Here is a 19,274-nt window from a genome sequence, read left to right as displayed (position 1 = left end):
CCTGACCTCTACTTTAGAAACCAATGGATTAAAAATGGAAATTTGCAATTTAACAAGCAATGATCAGTTACCAAAACATTGACCAGTCTTTAAAACCTTGGTGGCTAGCTTTTTTTTTGTATTAGATTTTCTCTTTACACTCGGACCGTAATTAATTAATTGAATGCTGTCCAAAAAAAACTTAAAATACTTTCTTGGTCCTTATAAAATCTAGTGTATTCCTGAATGTTTGTTTTTTTACCAAGACTTTAAGTTATCTGACATATATGTAGAAGGACACCATCCACATCAGCTGTTGACATCACTTGTATGTTAGCACCATTATTTTCTAGAAAAATATTGGCTTCTTGGCTGAAATTTGAGTCTTATGTCAACTACTTATTACTACTTCAAAAGCACTCTCTATGCAACACATACAAATAGTTGAGCTGAGATTGATTTATGGGGAGGATTATGAAATTTGCATGTTTCAAAAATCTATTAATTTATTTTCTCTTGGTACAAAAACAGCCCTGCTGAACTTGTTATACCTATAGATCTTTTTAAATAAAAATGTTTCCACAACTGTGGTTTTATACTGCCTTAATTCTAACAATAAATCTGCAACAAATCAAAGCTAGATATGTGATATTCAATGGTATTGTAATAATTCAGATTGGCTCCTTCAAGTAAAACAATGCTGTTGATGTGAGCATTGATTTAAAGTTTTTTTTAATTTTATTTAAGTAGCTTGAAAACATAGAAAATGTATAATTCAACCATAATAAACCACTCAAATATACCTGCAGAAAAAAAAACTTTTTTTTTTTTTTTATAAATTAAAAATACGACAGAAAGGTTATTTGAATTCAAATGTTTAATGAAGCATCCTGGTCATGTTAAAATTATTTTGTTGTATCGTCATAGTTCCTGTCACCCGCCAAGGAAATGTGTTCTGCCTGTCTGACACCTGTCTATCCAATGGAAAAAATGGTGGCCAATAAACTTGTACTGCATAACAGCTGTTTCTGCTGTAAACACTGTAAGAAGAAGCTCAGGTGAGATATCTTTCAGAGTATTATAAAATGACTCTAATCATTGCTTATAAAAGATATTAATCATAATTGAAACGTAAACATAGTTGATTATAACAATGGCAATAATGAATAAAGCCATTGTTAGTGAGGATTTAAGAAATTAAAATATGATTATTGAATTCTCCAATCCATTGAAATCATGATTGAAGCTAATCTAGCACTAATTACAAATCATATAACAAATTTATTTGAATGTTGGCCCTAATACAACAAAATACTTTGTTTTACTTCATTGCAGCATTCACAACTATTCATCTCTTTATGGGGAGTTCTACTGCATTTCTCACTACCAACAGCTTTTCAAAAGAAAAGGGAATTATGATGAAGGATTTGGTCACAAGCAACATAAAGACCACTGGCTTCAGAAAAATAAAGGCACAGATGAGCCAGATGCTGGATCTACTCCTAAAATGACAAAAAGTACAAAAAGCAACTTGAACACTGATGGCATCAGGGAGTCTTCTGCTAATGTGTTTGTCACAAAGTCACCTGCAAGACAGTTGGGATCCAGTAGTAGTAGTGCTGATGTTAAGGGCAAACTAAAAATGAGCTGGCCACCAGAGAAGAAGAGTGCAGGGGTGAATCCATCACAGCAAACTTACATGAAAAACAAGATATCAGACATTTGCAAAGCATCTTCTTTTAGTAAGAGCTTGTCAGAGCATCCAAAGAGTGACACCAACCAAGTAAAGGTTAACCATGGTGGAGAAACTAAGGACAAAGTGAAGGCACTGTCAAGCTTCTCCATCTCAGACATCAAGGAAGTATCTAAGACAACAGTTTATAACTCAACTGAGAAGGTCAGCTCAAAGGAAACCAAAACAAAAAATGATCCAATCAAAGCAGGGCCTTTCAAACACAGTGTGGACGGCATCACTCCAAGAGTGCTTAACTTTTCGGTGCCAACCCGAGAGAAAAGTGTAACTGACACAAACCAAAAACCAGAACAGAAAAATGTGACACCAACTCCAAAAACCAACCACATACCAAATCTCAAAAGGCAGGACAATTATCCAAATAAAGCTAAGAAGTCTGTAAGGTTTTCTCCAAATGTTGACGTTGCTCAGTATGAACTATCCTCTCAACCGAACCCAGGAGACAAAGACAAAGAGGACACTACTCAGCTCTCAGATCCAACTGAAGATAGCATGTTGAGTCATTCCAAGGGTACAAAAGATGTCAGTAATGAAAATAATACTGACCATTTGTCATTGGAGAGCAAAGGTGATGTATTCCTTGAAATCCCTGAATTTAAATGTAACAGAACAATAAGCAAGACATCAAACCAAGAGCCAGAAGTTAAGGTGGAGAGCAGTCAGGAGATCAGTCAGGCGGAGTTAACAGTTATGGATGGAGATGTAGAAAAGGTTGAGGAATCAGTTGATGCTTTCACTGATACTATTAAATCCACTCAAGAAGTTGCTGAACATCAAGAGCCAACTGAGAGATCAGATATCAATCCAACCGTCAACCCAATTAAATCAGAAAATCCAAGTGCTCCTACAGAACATCTGAACAGAGAGGAGGCTGAACTTGAGGAGAATAAAAATCAGTTAGGAAAGACTTTTGATTCTGCCAATGACCAAGAAAGTGTCAGTCTGAGGAAGCCTGTTGTAAGAACAAATTCACTGAAGGGTTCTGCAAAACCTGCTGAAAAGCCAAAGGCCAAGTTTGGATCCTGGTCCAAAGGAAAGAGTCCTTTATCGAAACTCTTCACAACAGTTGGAAGTGACAAGACGAACAAAGGTGAACCCAAAGATGTTAAGAAACCAGATGTCAAACCAAGTGGTGGACTTTTAGGAAGACTGTTTCAATCATCCTCAGAGAAGGCTGAGGACACAACGAAACTGGAAACGCAAGATGAAAGAAATGACACAAATACTGATCACAAAACAATTGAAGAGGTAAAGGAGCATGCTCCTGAAGAAACACTAAAGATAGGTGACATGTTGGAAGTTCCAGTGCAGGAACAAGAAGCTGTAGAGCATAAAAAAGAAGGGTCACCTTGTCCAGAGCCCAACACACAAAGTCAGACAGTAAGCAAAGAGCCATCTGACCTGCTCAAGACAGCAGCAAATGAAACATTGGATGAGCTAACTGCTCCAGAAAGAACTGATTCAACTGATGATCAAGACTCAAATTCACAAAGGAGTCAGTCTTTTTGCCTGTCTTCCACTGATCCTGAAAAAGCTGAGTCTAAAGATATTCCCATTACTGTTGAATCAGAGAGCCAAGCATCCAATGAGTTAAGCATCCAGTCAATAGCAGAGAAAATAGATGATGAAGAATTCAAAGCTCCATTTAATGATGATATTTTTGGGGATAGTTTCAGTTCAGCCAATGTTGACCCATTTGCTATTCAGGTAAATGCTGATGAATCAGCTCAAACGTCAAATGGACTGCTTGATGCTAGAGACGTAGAAGGACAAGACCTGTTTGGTGGAGCGCTACTTGATACCAATGATGGCTTTCATCAAGAATCTTCTGATGTTTTTGGTTCACTTGAGCCTAGTGATCCATTTTCAGCTTCTTTAGGTGACAAGGTTCTGTCCGAAGCGGCTCCTGCTAATACTTTAAGTCTGCTCGAATCTCAAACTGATTCAATATCAGCTGTGGGGGAGGGGATGCTTAGCCTGACGGATTCTCTTATTGTCCCTGATTCATCGCCTGTAAACCAAACAGAAGATCAAAGTCCCTTTAATCCAAGCGGTGAGACCAATGAGCAGGAAAGCAACTTTGACATCTTCAGTTCAAATGACTTTCTGTTCACTCAGTCACCAGCTGATAATGAGCCTCATCAAGATGGAGCCAGTGCCTTGACAAACCAACCCTCTGCCTTTCCCGATGACATATTTGGAGTCAGTGACGTCTCAGGCACTGTAGATGCGTTTTCAATGCTGTCGCCATCCAGCCCTCAAACTTCTGACTCACTAAACGATTTACTCGGTGCAGATACATTTTCTGCTGTGGCTCCTTCAGCACAGACAGATCTTTTTGCAGGTGACATTTTTGCATCAGAACCACAGCTGGTGCCAGTGTCTGAGCCAAATGATGTGGATTTTTTTGGGGACAGTCTCTTAGTGTCCGACAACAACAGCAGTGAGCAACCAGCAAAAAATACTGTCACCAACAGTAGCTGGATGGATGATTTACTCGGGTAAAAGCAGTACAATGTTTACATGATTAAAAACAAAATTTGGATGCACAACAGTAATAAAAATGGTACGGCACAATGTTTCTGAAATGCACAAAAATGTATACAATAACCATTCAAATGTAACGAGTGAAGAAAAAAGCACAACTTGATTAATTTACTATTCCTTTTCATTTTGAAATATGTATCAAATAAATTCTGTGACATTTATCACCTTTCAAATATGGACTTTACATTACACTTAGAAGATGGAAATGTTTTCACATGGTTTGATTAAGTTAAAATAGATCACATCAAGAGAAGCATGAAATGTTACGTACTGATAATTTTTTTTCAAAGTTACTTTCCATGAATAAACTTTTAATAAAATAAAGAGTCAATATGTTTTACGTTTGATTTGTCTATGATATGTTTGTTTACAAATGAGAAAATGAAGCTGTAAATACACTTATATAAAAGTTATGAGTTTTGAATGTATTCATTTATGATTCATGTGTAATAAAATTACTTCGGGCACTTATAACGCTTGTTTGATGACACTTTGAAGTTCAATATAGGTGCCATGAAGTATATTATACATTTCAGCCTCACCTTCAGGCCGTTTTTTAATGCAATACTTTTACATTGTGGGACACATGATTGCTGTCTGCCCTTTGTCATTCAGCCATTAATAATTACATGCAGTCAGTTTCAAGTTTCCACTTGATTATTTCAATGCTACAGCTACAGCTTGGGTTTAGCATAAAGACTGGACACTGTTAGCCTGGCTCTGACACATTGTCAAATATCACTTTCACACAAGTTTTTTATTGTTGAAATAAACAACATACGTTTGCAGCGTGAGGAAGTAACAGTACTTCAAGTAGCCTAGCAGGGGCATTAGCCTATACTGCAAATACTAGTGGAGTTTCTACACGTTCAGATATCAAATAGTTTCTCAGTAGCTTAGCTCTTCAATTGATCCATTGAGGTGGCAGCATATCAAGCTACATTTCAGAAGCAGTATTTTGAATGTGGAGCATATCAGAGATGTCTGCTGTCTGACACGAATCTGCTAACACTCAGTAGATGACTTCACCCAAAACACAGACTTGTATGAGTGGCTGACACAACTTACCCATTTTTAAGTTTACTTGATAGAGAAACACATTTAGATGATTCCCAAGAATGCTAACAAAACCAAAGTCAACAAAGTTAGCTGTCAATAGAGCAGTCTGCACACACCATAGCTACAGCTAGCAGAACATATGAGAGGGAAATGGCGCACAATAAACAAGTTTGAATTTTTAAATGTTTGGTTTGAGATGAGCCAAGGGGTAAGTTGACCCACTTCCTCGTTCATGTGGCGATATATCAGGAAGCATAATTTCTACCTCTCTGTGATGTAGAGAATCACACATGAGAAGTGCTAAGTATTTTTGTCAAAGTAAGTATTGGTGTATTTACGTTTATGTAAATAAAATTTGTGAAGATCTTAAAATGATGTATTTGTAAAATAATTGAGAAAACCACATGAAACATGTCTCAAGACTAACCTGAAATGCTAAGCTATTTAAAAATGGTGGCCATGGGAACAAGTGGAGTAAATTGTGACAGTACCAGTAATATTGAAGAGGACAAATTATACCCCTTTTCCACCTTTAAAAACAGTCTCATGTGGTCTAAATTAAACATCTGTGCTGTGCTTTGGTCAAAATATACCATATATCAGAACGCTCTGTTTTGGTGTGTATGTCTCTTTAAATGCAATGAGCCCCCCCCCCCTGAGTTTTCCTGGTAGACATCACTCCTCTGTAGAGAGAATAAAAATGGCAGACCTGCACAAAAGTTTTGCTCTAGGCTGGGGGTGGAGTCCATGGGTGGAGATGGGTTTTTTTTTTTTACCAGAATCCGACTTGTGATGTCACAAGTCGAGCAAATTTGAAAAGAAGGATTTTTCTCTGTGTTGTGAGACTTATGCAGACCACAAACAAAGGACTGGATGGGAAAAGTGGATTTTTCATAATACTGTATGTCCCCTTTAAGTCTACGTCTATTGGTCCAAATTATTTGATCAAGAAAATGCAATTATAATGTTTAATGTATGAGTCACTGCAGCTGAGCTCGCTTCATAGAACAACTTACATCTTAGTTCACTACAGTATGCATTAGCCAGCCCAAGTTTGTTAATTAGTAAGCTCTAGGAGTCAAGCTGTCACCCACACAATATGTGATAAAATATTTAAACTTGTGAATTTCTTGGAAAATGTGTGCACTGCAGTATCACAAGGTTCCTTTAAAGTTTATTCTTTGTTTGCAAACACAACAATATTATTCACATATGCATAGTGTTATGGAATGAATAAAAATCATTCTTAATATTTGATTTGATCATTTCATAGTTCATGTGTATCATATTTATATACAAAGTGCATCTAGTTCGAAAGAAAAAAAAATCATAAAAAAAGAGTTAATTTTGGACAGTTAATTACAAATACAGCAGCATATGGAGTCAAAAACAAAACGTAAATAATCTTTGTGTCTATATGACTTTATACTTCTGACTTCTACAGCTTCTTTTGGTATTTTTGTTCAATGTTAAGTGATTTTGCATTTAAACACAGATCTACAGCTTAGTTGAACATGCTGTGGTGTTCGTTGAAGGCCCATTTCTGTAAAATAAAAAACAGATGACAGATATTTAAGAAGTAAATAATAAAATATACGAATCAAGATGATGGACGATATCTGGAAAAGTCACCTGTTGTTTTCGGCTTCATCCGTCGTTTCAGGAAGATCTTTTCTGCAAGTCTCGGGCAGCAGGAAGCCGAGAGCTCCGCTTATGATTGTAATGCTGCTGAAGACTGTGATGGGTATGACCCGATGGTAGACGGCCAACATGTTGACCAACGGCGCCAACAATCCACCGATTCTTGAACCTATGGCTCCCAAACCTGTGGCTGTTTGTCTGAAAGGGGAAGTCACACATTTGGGTCAAAAAAATGTTTTTGCTCAACAAATGTTGGTTAAACATTCAGCTAGAGGGCTTGTCACTCTCATGTGTCAAACCATTAATCAGAAACAGAAGCAAGTAAATATTAAGAAATTGATATGTTTTCTTTTTAAGTTCTTTAAAGTTTGCTTTTAAAGTCATTGAGCACCTACCTTACAGATGTTGGAAACAGCTCTTGGATAAAAATACAGCATATTGTAGCCCCCCACATCAGGAGAAAACGCGCTATGACGGCTAAGGCCGTAACAGCGCTGTTATATCCTGAAAAAACAAAACATACCATGCATAAAACAACTTTTTTATAACTAAATGAGCATGGTAAAAAATAGTGCTTTGCTTGTATGTGCTGGAGTTTACCCTGAGGAACAGCCAGGATAAGTATGCAAGAGATTCCTCCAAACAGAATTGTAGCTATGAATAATTTTTTTCTTCCAAAAACCTCCAGCAACCACATGTTGAGTGTGTGGGCTGGGATCTCAATTGCTCCAAACAAGAACTGAGTGAGGAAGATGCTCAAGCCTAAGTTTGCCATATTGAAGTACAGGCAATACACTGCAAGGGTCGTAGCAAACCTGCAGCAAAGACACAAATGTGACACATAGATTCAACTGAGCACAACTAATTAAATATAGGATATTTTATAGCATTTATAATATCCACATGATAACTTTAGCATATGTAGAGTCTTTATACACGTAAACCCTTAAAAGTTACACACAGTAATTTCATCCATTCTGAATTTTAAATAGAAATTTCAACTCACCATGCCAGTACAATTATAAAGAAATATTTCATCAGCACAGGGGATTTAAATAAAACTTGAATGCCTCCTTTGTTTCCAACTTCTTTCACATCAATCTGCAATAAAACATTATCAACCGAGAAAAAATTAAAGGAAGAATGTGCAACATTTTAAACATAATTACAGCAGAAATCCAGTATATCCTAAATGTCCCTCTGAGTCATGACAGTCTACAATGAATGAGACACGCGAGTCCCGCTAGCTGTGTTATTGTCAGAGCTGCATTTACATCAGGTTTACATGGACGGGACGCTGTGCTAACATTAGCCTGCTAACAAAACAATTCAGGCCACAGGCAATTGCAGCTCAAGTCAAGGACAATTTTGTCCGCTGCCAGCGCTTAATGGTGTTTAATTATGATGTGTTCCAATTTAACTATGTGGTCGTTTTTTAGATAAGCTAATTTCTTTGGGCAAACTCAACACTGTATTTTTTGAAAGCACAATGAGACTAGTGATGTGTAGTTCGTGAATGATTCGTTCAAAACGAACGAATCATCTGGGTGAACGAACTGAACTGAATCACTTACTGAAAAGAGTCGTTCATTTCTCAACTTCAGTTGCGCTCTCCTCTCTCCCGTCTCGTGTCTCTCTCTCTAGACCGTAAGAGTCACTCAAAGCCCGCCCTCCCTCCTCTCCTCAGTCAGTACAGTGTGTGTGTGTGTGTGTGTGTGTGTGTGTGTGTGTGTGTGTGTGTGTGTGTGTGTGTGTGTGTGTGTGTGTGTGTGTGCTCTCGTTCTCGTGTGTGAGCTCTCGTTCAGTTCCGCTCTTCCTCTCGTTGAAGAACGAACTGAACGAGAGCTCCGACGCGAATCACGTTCACTGAACGAACTGAGAGGAAGAGCGGATCTCTCGTTCAGTGAACGAACTGAACAGAATGGTCGAGGAAAATAAATGTGATTGTCTTAGCAGCTTTCAGTTTGCAAACTGTAACTTTATCCAACTAAATTCTCAGCTCATGGGTTTATTATTCACCACCGGCTGTTCTCAGTACGATCGCGAGCAGAACTAAACGTTCGGCCGTGTTTCAGCTTATTAAATTCTGATTCACAGACAGAGCTGCGGAGAAGTACTGAACGATTCGATGAACGAATCTTTTGAACGAATCACTTTACTGAACTGATTCTACTGATTCAGTACACTGAAAAGAACTGCTTTTCACATCACGAAATGAGACTGTATAAAAGATAGACGACGTGACAGCTCCCCAAAAGTGAAGCCTATATTTAGAGCTCCCCCTACTGACTGACTGCAGTACAGGTCATGAACCGTCTCCTCAATGTTAACAAATGGGACATGAGTCAAACTATAAAATGAAAGTACACTGCACATAAATGTATCTCAAACATGGTTTATGTTTTTTAAAGTTAGGTCTAATGACACTGATATGTGTCTGAGAGTTTGTTTCTCAGAGAAGTTGAGTTTTGGTTGTTATTTGATGCTATAAAAAAGTTATAACGATATGATTGACAGCTCTGTTGGAAAATGAGACCCTTCTTGCACTGTGTGATTGGCAGAGAAGAGGAGGAACAGCGATAGAAAACATATTGAATTTCACTTTTGAAATATGGGGGAAGTGTTGTCCATCTTCAATACCTGAAACAAATGCAAACAGCCTGCATTCTTTCTAATGACCAGAGGGGGGAGCACCCTACTTGTTTTAAGAGAAGTCCAATTTTATGGAACATGATGAGAAAATTACCCTACAGATTTATCAGGCCTGTTAATATTTTCCACGTTTCAAGTCTTAATTTCAACCATAGAGATTCACCCTCTCATTCAAATATTGTCACTTCTTGCTAAAAAAAACAACAAACAAAAACAGAACAAGATGACAATAGTTAATATGCCAAAGTTAGGGTATCAAAAGGGGAGTTCACAAACCAATACATTAAGTCAAAGTGGCTACATCTACCTCTTATAAAACTCCATATTGAAAGAAAACTAATGTGGAAGGTTCAGTACCTTGTCCAACACGTAGTCTGGAACAGTGTGCTTATTGATGGCTGCTGCCTTCATGATCAGCTGTTTGGCCTCTTCTGTCTTTCCTCTGTTCAACAACCACCTGGCTGACTCTGGAATAAACCTGATAGAAACAAACCGACTGATCAGATATTCTGTAATTTACAAATAAAACAAAAATGGAAATTATGAAGAGGTAATACACACCAAATGTAGACGATGGTAAGAGTAAGTGGAGCTGCTGTGATGAGTTGTGTGACTCTCCAGTCTCTCATGATGTAGATCACACCTGCGAGGATGCACTGACCCACTGCACCAAATAACTGAGTGACACACGCTCCCCACGATCGTTTGGATGCACCGATCCACTCAGTGGCTGAGTCAAGAATCATACACAGCATGTTTTAGTAACATGGGAACATTTCACATATTTTGATTTTATTCACAGTATAAAGGATAAACATCATAATCAGCTCATTTTTAAATAATGACATTGCCATCAACTATTGAATTTCCATCATGTAGGTTTCTTTAATTTATTGTCTCAGGTATATTATAAAGTATTTATCTAAAGGTCTTTGAAATTCATGATATGTAATAAGTAGAGTTAAATGTGTTATAGGAACTGAGAGTACTCACACAGTATGATACAGTTGACTCGAAAACCTCCAGCTCCAACTCCCACTATGAGCTGGAAGGCTAAATACAGGTAGAAATTTGGGCTTAGTGCTGCTGCTATGATAAAAACAAACATTATAACCATAGGGATTTGATTTGCTCGTTTGCGACCAAACCTGCAACAGAAAGAGAAGAACGGATACACAACGTGTCAAGGAGTCTCACAGCTGCTGCAGAACCTTGTTCAAGAAAACTTTGAGACTTTGAAGGACCTTTTTTAGACAACACAGAGGGATTTCTTTATACCTGTTCCCCAATAAACTGGCTAAAGTGTGTCAGTATGAAACGTGTCCCCTTGCTATGCATGCCATGGCAATGTACAGTCAATTTGTTGGGCTCCATGCATGTATAGTAAATACATGCCTTCTTGACCTGAAATAATGAAATACCTTAACTTTTTTTTAGATGTCAATGTATTTTGCTTGAATCGGCAAAAAAAAAAAACAAGCTTTCTTGCTAGGGTTGCAGTATTGATGTTTTTTAGTTTTATGGGGCTCACTGAAACACAGTTACATTTTTCCTGAAACCTAAACATTGTAGAACTGAACTCCTAGAAACAATGTTTAACACTTTCAAACCCATCCTGATCCATTCAGAGAGACTAATCAATGCTTTATAATTCCAAGACGCACAGACACTAGTGGTGTTTTTATCCTGACCTGTTGTTGAGTTAACAGATGTAAAACCCGTTGTTGAGTCTCGCTGTTAAATTCCTCCACCCCAAAATATTTGCTCAAGGTGGCTGAAATATAGCACAGGGGCCAAAAATTTACAGTTTGTCCTTTTGGCATGGTAGTGGGTGTGGCCCCCTGCCACTTATTATTTAGCCCAGCACCCCTTTATGTTTGAAGGTTGTGTGTCTTTTACCACTTGAAAACATGTACATGTGTGCACATTGTCATAGATAGGCCTATTGCACATTTGCCCTTGTTGATATGATAAAATTATATACATACTTGGAATATGTGTGTGGTTATTTCTTAACATGAAAGAGGAAAAAAAACATCTGCATAGTATTTACTTACGATTCAGCAAAAGGTCCAAATATGAGGGAACCAATAAGAACGCCGGCCATGAACACCGCCTGTATCACTTCCACCAAGTTAGTGTTGTCACACACTAGGTTAAACTGTCAAAAAAAATGTTTGATGACATTTTTAATGTGACTGAAACACAATAAATAAATAATAAATGTCTACTTATTCACACCTCCTTACTTACATCAGTGACCACAGTCCTGTCATACATGTTGTTGATGTACACCCATCCATTCTGGCACCCTGTGGTCTCATTTAGTCCGTGCTCCCTGATGGCACTAATGCTCCAGTCCACAGGTTTGAACATCCTACACCTGCTGAAGGTCCCATCCTCCCTCCGGGGCAGAGTCAGGTTCAGCTGCTCCTCTGTGCTCAGGTCAGGATCAGCACTGAGGATCCAGTCTGTGTTACAGTGTCGATCCGGATCAAACTCCACAAAAAGAAAACTTGCAAAAGCAAAAGCCTGAACCAAATTTGGAAAGCTGAGTGCAAGCAGAGTGAGCTTCTGGAATAATCCAAACTCTCCAATGTGCCTCAGGATCTCCCCGAAATCCGTCATGTTAGAGTCTGTTGTCTTACACTGTGAAGGTGTGAATGTCTGTGTACCGCAGGTCCAAACAAAACCTGTTAATGTTTAACTTTCACCTGAACCCAACTTCTGAATGTTATCTGTATATTTCAGCAAGCACACCCACACAGAGCCTACACAACAACAATGTTTTTATTGAGGCCCTTCATTGGTTAGCCTATGGGTGCTTCAAGTGGCTTGGTTGGGCTCCATACTGAAACCATATGAGTAAAATGTAACCCAATTAGCACCCACTGAGAACTCATGTTTAATGTTAATATTGACAACCTATTTGTATCCCATACTGAGTCGTATCGGGCTTGATGAGAATACTGCTAGAGATGACCCCTGTTGAGAGAAATGCGTTTGTTGGTCAAGCTAAAATCCAAACACAAATGAATAAGGTTCACAAACACTGAGGTGAAACGGGGTAAACACAGGTTAAATGGTTTGTCCATAAATGTCACAATCCAAATCAAATTTTTAAAAAAACACCATGTTTTTTCCACAACACAAACAAAGTGTTGTAGTAAAAAATGTATACTGTAGGTACAATTTGGATTTCTTACATCAGGAAAAGTCTGTTTTAAGTCTGGTTGAATGGATTTGGACGTTAATGTCCTCAACATACTGGCCAAGGTCTGGACATTTTCAGGAGGGATTTTATATTAAGAGGCTTAAGATGTGACACACATGGAAAGACAAGAAAAGTCTTCAAATTAAGAAAAATGTAACTTATTTTTTAATAATGTTACTCTTAAATAAAATAATTTATTTTAGATGTGTAAGTGAGCTTTTCAAAACACATTTGAAATACTATTTCATCATTTCAAAAGGGAGAAAAGACAATTAGTTACAAATGGAAATGGTGATCATTCCATTAAGCTTCTGAGCAAGGATTAAAAAGCTAAATTCACTTGGACTGGTAGTTAACCGCTAGAAACATAGAAACAAAACTCAACTGATTTTGACGTTTAATTCTTTGCAGAAAATATATATCCAACATTTTATATATATAACTTTGCATATGCCTGTCAGTCTGAAAACAAAACAAAGCACAGAGAGTTGTTTGAACATTTTTAATTTACAACTTCAGCATCACACTTTAGTGGACAATAGATTTCAGACAGCAGTTAATAATTTAAGAAAAGTATAATAATTTATGTTCTAAATGCAGCTTAAACAAGGGATTAAGATTGTTTAACAGAGCCATGTGTGACGTAAAAAGAACACCACGTGCTTTTTATTGGAAACAAATAAAAAGTAAATGTAATCAAAGGTGTTGTTACGAGAACCAAGGTACAACACAAGTAATTTCCGACAGATTGCTGAAAATGTGCTAAATGGTTTGACAACAAACCTTTTTGTTGCATCAGCAAACATTTTATTGTTGCAGATTACATATAAAGAAAAGCTGTGCCCGTGATCTCTTGAGGTTATTCCAGTTCTCTGTTTAAACTAGTGCGGACTAGTCTGTGATCTTCATGTGAGCTTCTATATAATAAAGATAAAAGACTTCAAGTTAAGTGAGGACAAAACTTTTAGTCTGCAGCCATGAGATTCTGTGTGGCTGCACTAACACACTGCAGAGCTTTGAGCTGAATGTAAGAGCTTTGTTGTTATGACATGCTATTAAGCTGCTGCTGCTGAGCAGGTTATACATACCATGATCAGCATCTTAATTTAGCATCTTAGCATGCTAACATTAGGTCATAAGCACAAAACACAAAGTTCAACTTAATCTGATGTGAACGTGTTTGCTCGTAAACCAAATAATTTGCCAAATTAGTTTTCTGATGGATTGATGGTGCTTGAGGAAAGGATGACAAATACTGTGTAACACCTTGCAGGCAAATTGAGTCTTTATATTGAAGTCCTGTAGAATTAAGAGTGATAACTTGGCAGCTTTCAAGTGCTCCTCTCTCACATGAAATCCTGGCAGTTTTAGACAATTTGAAGATGTTGAGGTCCTGACTAATGAAGCACACAGCAGGACACTGTGAGGAGGAATCTTACAAAACTGTACAACATTAACATTGTGTGGTTTCTGGGTCAATGTCACAACAACATATATTAGAATGTTTCCACAACACAAACAAAGTGTTGTAGCAAAAAATGTATACTGTAGGTACAATTTGGATTTCTTACATCAGGAAAAGTCTGTTTTAAGTCTGGTTGAATGGATTTGGACGTTAATGTCCTCAACATATTGGCCAAGGTCTGGACATTTTCAGGAGGGATTTTATATTAAGAGGCTTAAGATGTGACACACATGGAAAGACAAGAAAAGTCTTCAAATTAAGAAAAATGTAACTTATTTTTTAATAATGTTACTCTTAAATAAAATAATTTATTTTAGATGTGTAAGTGAGCTTTTCAAAACACATTTGAAATACTATTTCATCATTTCAAAAGGGAGAAAAGACAATTAGTTACAAATGGACATGGTGATCATTCCATTAAGCTTCTGAGCAATGATTAAAAAGCTAAATTCGCTTGGACTGGTAGTTAACTGCTAGAAACATAGAAACAAAACTCAACTGATTTTGACGTTTAATTCTTTGCAGAAAATATATATCCAACATTTTATATATATAACTTTGCATATGCCTGTCAGTCTGAAAACAAAACAAAGCACAGAGAGTTGTTTGAACATTTTTAATTTACAACTTCAGCATCACACTTTAGTGGACAATAGATTTCAGACAGCAGTTAATAATTTAAGAAAAGTATAATAATTTATGTTCTAAATGCAGCTTAAACAAGGGATTAAGATTGTTTAACAGAGCCATGTGTGACGTAAAAAGAACACCACGTGCTTTTTATTGGAAGCAAATAAAAAGTAAATGTAATCAAAGGTGTTGTTACAAGGACCAAGGTACAACACGAGTAATTTTTGTTGCATCAGCAAACATTTTATTGTTGCAGATTACATATAAAGAAAAGCTGTGCCTGTGATCTCTTGAGGTTATTCCAGTTCTCTGTTTAAACTAGTGCGGACTAGTCTGTGATCTTCATGTGAGCTTCTATATAATAAAGATAAAAGACTTCAAGTTAAGTGAGGACAAAACTTTTAGTCTGCAGCCATGAGATTCTGTGTGGCTGCACTAACACACTGCAGAGCTTTGAGCTGAATGTAAGAGCTTTGTTGTTATGACATGCTATTAAGCTGCTGCTGCTGAGCAGGTTATACATACCATGATCAGCATCTTAATTTAGCATCTTAGCATGCTAACATTAGGTCATAAGCACAAAACACAAAGTTCAACTTAATCTGATGTGAACGTGTTTGCTTGTAAACCAAATAATTTGCCAAATTAGTTTTCTGATGGATTGATGGTGCTTGAGGAAAGGATGACAAATACTGTGTAACACCTTGCAGGCAAATTGAGTCTTTATATTGAAGTCCTGTAGAATTAAGAGTGATAACTTGGCAGCTTTCAAGTGCTCCTCTCTCACATGAAATCCTGGCAGTTTTAGACAATTTGAAGATGTTGAGGTCCTGACTAATGAAGCACACAGCAGGACACTGTGAGGAGGAATCTTACAAAACTGTACAACATTAATGTAACAGGTACGGGATGGAACCTGCTTACAGCTTAAAGTATGTCTGTAAAAGACAAAGAAAACACACTGAGTCGACTGTAGTTGTTCACTCTTCTCTCGCTTCTGCCAGACTTTTATTAAACAAATGTTTAAATACCAAAACATACAAAATATGTTACTTCTTTAAGTGCATTTCAGACACTCCGATTAATTCACTAAATACAAAATCTCATTTTACTGTTCAGATTAACATCCATGTAAATACAAGCTCATTATGGTAAAATTACCTAAACTAGCATTTTGCCTCTTAGCAAGATTTTCAATGGGAAAAACCCATATTAACTGACAGAGCTACCAGATAAGCAAATAACATTTAACTGATGCAACAATCTTACTTTTGTACATAAACAGAATGAATGATCTATTTATTTATTTTACACAGTATCGTGAGTGTTTTTAACCAACTGAAAATCAGAAGGGAATTGAAACTGAAAGTTACGGTCATGCACGAGGCACTTTTCTTAGCATGCTAGCACTCAAAACCAATTTTACTCTCTTTACAAACATAAGACCAACAAAGTGTCATAGAACCAATAAAACTTTAAGTGGGATTAAATCTGCTTCATATTGTGAAAGTTCTGTGTTTTAAACTTCAATTACTAACCTGTAAAAGACAAAGAAAACACACTGAGTCGACTGTAGTTGTTCACTCTTCTCTCACTTCTGCCAGACTGAAGCAGAGCGCAGTACAGACAATAAACAGCCCGCTCAGCAGGGGAGGTGCTGCCCCCTTGTGGCATATACAGGAACAGCTTCAAAATAACTTCTTTAACCAAAACACAGATACGTTTGTATAATATTCATACAAAATAACCAAATACAATGACAAAATGTGACAACACATTTCGGTGTGTCACACACTCCCCGACAAAAATAAAGAATGGCTCCTGACATTTCCAAAATCTATAACTTTTGCCCTTATAAACTCTTGTCAATGACAATAAACCTCTGTATTTGAATCACTACCTAAGAAACAAACAATGTAGGTGCATGGTATGTGTAAGGTGTTTGAGTGTAATAGATTGCTTGTGAAAATGGCATATTCATAGGTGAGACATATGTCATTAGTGGGTGTGTAGGTAGAGTGTGAGACAATGCATCTGTGATAGTTAGGTGTGGTGATAGGTACCCTCCAACTAAATTGCATGTTGGATGTGATTGGAGTGATGGCTCACCCAATGATTCATAAGTGAGAAACTGACGCAGCCTTCTGTCACGAGTGGACCTCCAAACCTGGCCGTCATCATGCTCTACAGGGGGGGTCAGAGGTCGCACATTGCAGTTCCTCGATTGTGTCCTCTTCTTCTGTGAAGACAAGTTGGTTTTCAGGAATATTTTCCCTCTCTTTTGTTTCCTTTTGAAGAAGCGTTGCAGTTTCATCAGGTGAGTTTTCCCTTACATGTTCCTTTCCTCCAGGTAGGTACTCAGGTACAGTTCCTCTCCTTGTCCATGTCTGTTTCAGTAATTGTCCATTTTGCAAGTTTGTTGTCTCTTCAACAGGTTCTCTGACTGTATTAGAATGGGGTACTTGTTGCTTAGGATGAAAACATCCTTCCACTGTTCTGTCAGTAGGTATTCTCAACCAGTAACTGTATCCCTCATCCGCATCACTTTCACTTTCGCTCATGTCGGTTTGTGTCTGTCTATATGCAGCTCTTTCTTTTCTTTGTCTGTTGCATGTTTTCTTTGCAGGAGACGGTGTAACATTAGGTAGGGTGAGTTCCACAGGTAAGTCGTTTACCAGCAACAGGAGATTTCGGTGCAAGGTTCTTGTTTTTCTCGTCTCCAGTTTCTGCATACACAATATACACTGGACTCTCTGCAATTTGCTCTTTAACGATGTAAATCCTTTTCTCCCGATACGATCTCAGCTTTCCAGGTCCCCCACGTTCACTGAGGTTCCTTACCAAAACTCTGTCTCCTGGTGCGAGTACAACTCCTTTCACCTTTTTGTCATATGTTATTTTGCCCCTTGCACTGGATTTCCTACTGTTCTCACTGGCAATCCTGTATGCTTCTGACATTCTTTTAGCCCATTTCTCAGCATATCCTCTAGGTGAGTGTGTCTCCTCTTCGTCAGTGAATCCAAACAGCAAATCCACTGGTAGACGTGGATGTCGTCCATAAAGGAGGAAAAATGGTGAAAAGCCAACAGACTCATGTCGTGTACAGTTGTACGCGTGTAGAATATGCGGGAGATGATCCTTCCACCGCAATTTGTCATTGTCTGTTAATGTTCTCAGCATCTGGAGTATTGTACGATTAAAACGTTCTGCTGGGTTACTTTGAGGGTGGTACGGCGATGTTCTTGAGTGGCCAACTCCAGACAGGCTTTGCAAGGTTTTAAACAGTTTGTTCTCAAATTCACGACCTTGATCGTGATGCAGTTTGGATGGATATCCAAAGCGGGGAATGAAATCTTGGAAAATACGCTCAGCAGCTGTTTTTCCACTCGTATTCTTTGTAGGGTAGGCCTGAGCGAATCTAGTGAAATGGTCAATTACAACTAAGATATACTCATAGCCTCCACGGCTAGCTTCCAAGTGTAGGTAGTCAATACACACTAGCTCCAAAGCGAAGTTGGATGTGATGCTACCCATGGGAGCTCTGTTGTGTGAAACTGGTTTCTTCGACATGATGCATGGAAATTTTTGAGTGACGTAGGCCTCAACATCTTTAGCCATGAAGGGCCAAAAGAACCTCTCCCTTGCAAAATGTAGCACTCTCTCTCTGTGCCAATATGACCCATGTCATTATGTAGCTGTTTTAGAACTAAGTTCTTGTACTTTGCAGGGATCACCAACTGTCTTCCTTCATTTGATTTTCTGTACAGGAGGTCATTTTCAAGGTACAACTTACTCCACTCATGGGAGAGCTTTCTTGCAGTTCCATTTAATGTCTTACGTGTCTCATCTGTCAACTTTGTTTCCGTTGTTTTTAACTGAACTATCGGGCTGATAGCTGGATCATCGCTTTGAGCTTTTATCAGATCATTATGGCTAATACTAAACTGGTTGGAGACAGGTAGCTGGTGAGAGTCTGGGGAGGCGATGTTGAATGCTGCCACCCAAGCAACATCTTTCTTTTTGGCTACCTCACTTCCCTCCCATGTTGCATGCACTGCCTCTTCTGAAAACTCCTCTGAGCAAACTCTTTGATACTTCTCCATATCCAAAGGAAGGCGAGAAAGAGTGTCTGCATCTATGTTTAATTTTCCAGGCCTGTATTTGATGTCAAACCGAAAGTCTGAGAGTTCTCCAACCCACCGATGACCAACTGCGTTAAGCTTGGCTGTACTCATAACATAAGTCAATGGGTTGTTGTCCGTGTAAATGGTGAAATAGGGGGCATAATAAAGGTAGTCCCTAAATTTTTCACACACAGCCCATTTCAGCGCGAG

At 38.0% G+C, this 19,274-nt stretch overlaps 1 protein-coding gene and 1 long non-coding RNA gene across 2 annotated transcripts; both read right to left on the bottom strand.

The window, feature by feature from the left end:
* Positions 1-6,492: 6,492 nt before the first annotated feature.
* LOC132978763 (uncharacterized) lies at positions 6,493-10,300 on the bottom strand. Its single transcript, XR_009673991.1, has 4 exons — positions 10,193-10,300; positions 9,989-10,109; positions 6,971-8,080; positions 6,493-6,881 (listed from the first exon to the last, which is right to left on the bottom strand). It is a non-coding gene; the product is annotated as an uncharacterized LOC132978763 (long non-coding RNA).
* Positions 10,301-10,354: 54 nt separating this feature from the next.
* On the bottom strand, positions 10,355-12,398 carry LOC132978762 (solute carrier family 22 member 14-like). Its single transcript, XM_061044064.1, has 2 exons — positions 11,885-12,398; positions 10,355-11,792 (listed from the first exon to the last, which is right to left on the bottom strand). The coding sequence occupies exons 1-2, from the start codon at positions 12,257-12,259 to the stop codon at positions 11,685-11,687; spliced, it is 483 nt and encodes a 160-aa protein (XP_060900047.1). The 5' UTR covers positions 12,260-12,398; the 3' UTR covers positions 10,355-11,684.
* Between the last annotated feature and the right edge of the window lie 6,876 nt (positions 12,399-19,274).

The sequence above is a fragment of the Labrus mixtus genome, chromosome 8 (genome assembly GCF_963584025.1).
Source record: "Labrus mixtus chromosome 8, fLabMix1.1, whole genome shotgun sequence".
In the NCBI taxonomy this organism is placed as follows: Eukaryota; Metazoa; Chordata; class Actinopteri; order Labriformes; family Labridae; genus Labrus; species Labrus mixtus.
Note: the sequence above shows the minus strand (reverse complement) of the source record. Positions and strands in the feature narration are given on the sequence as shown.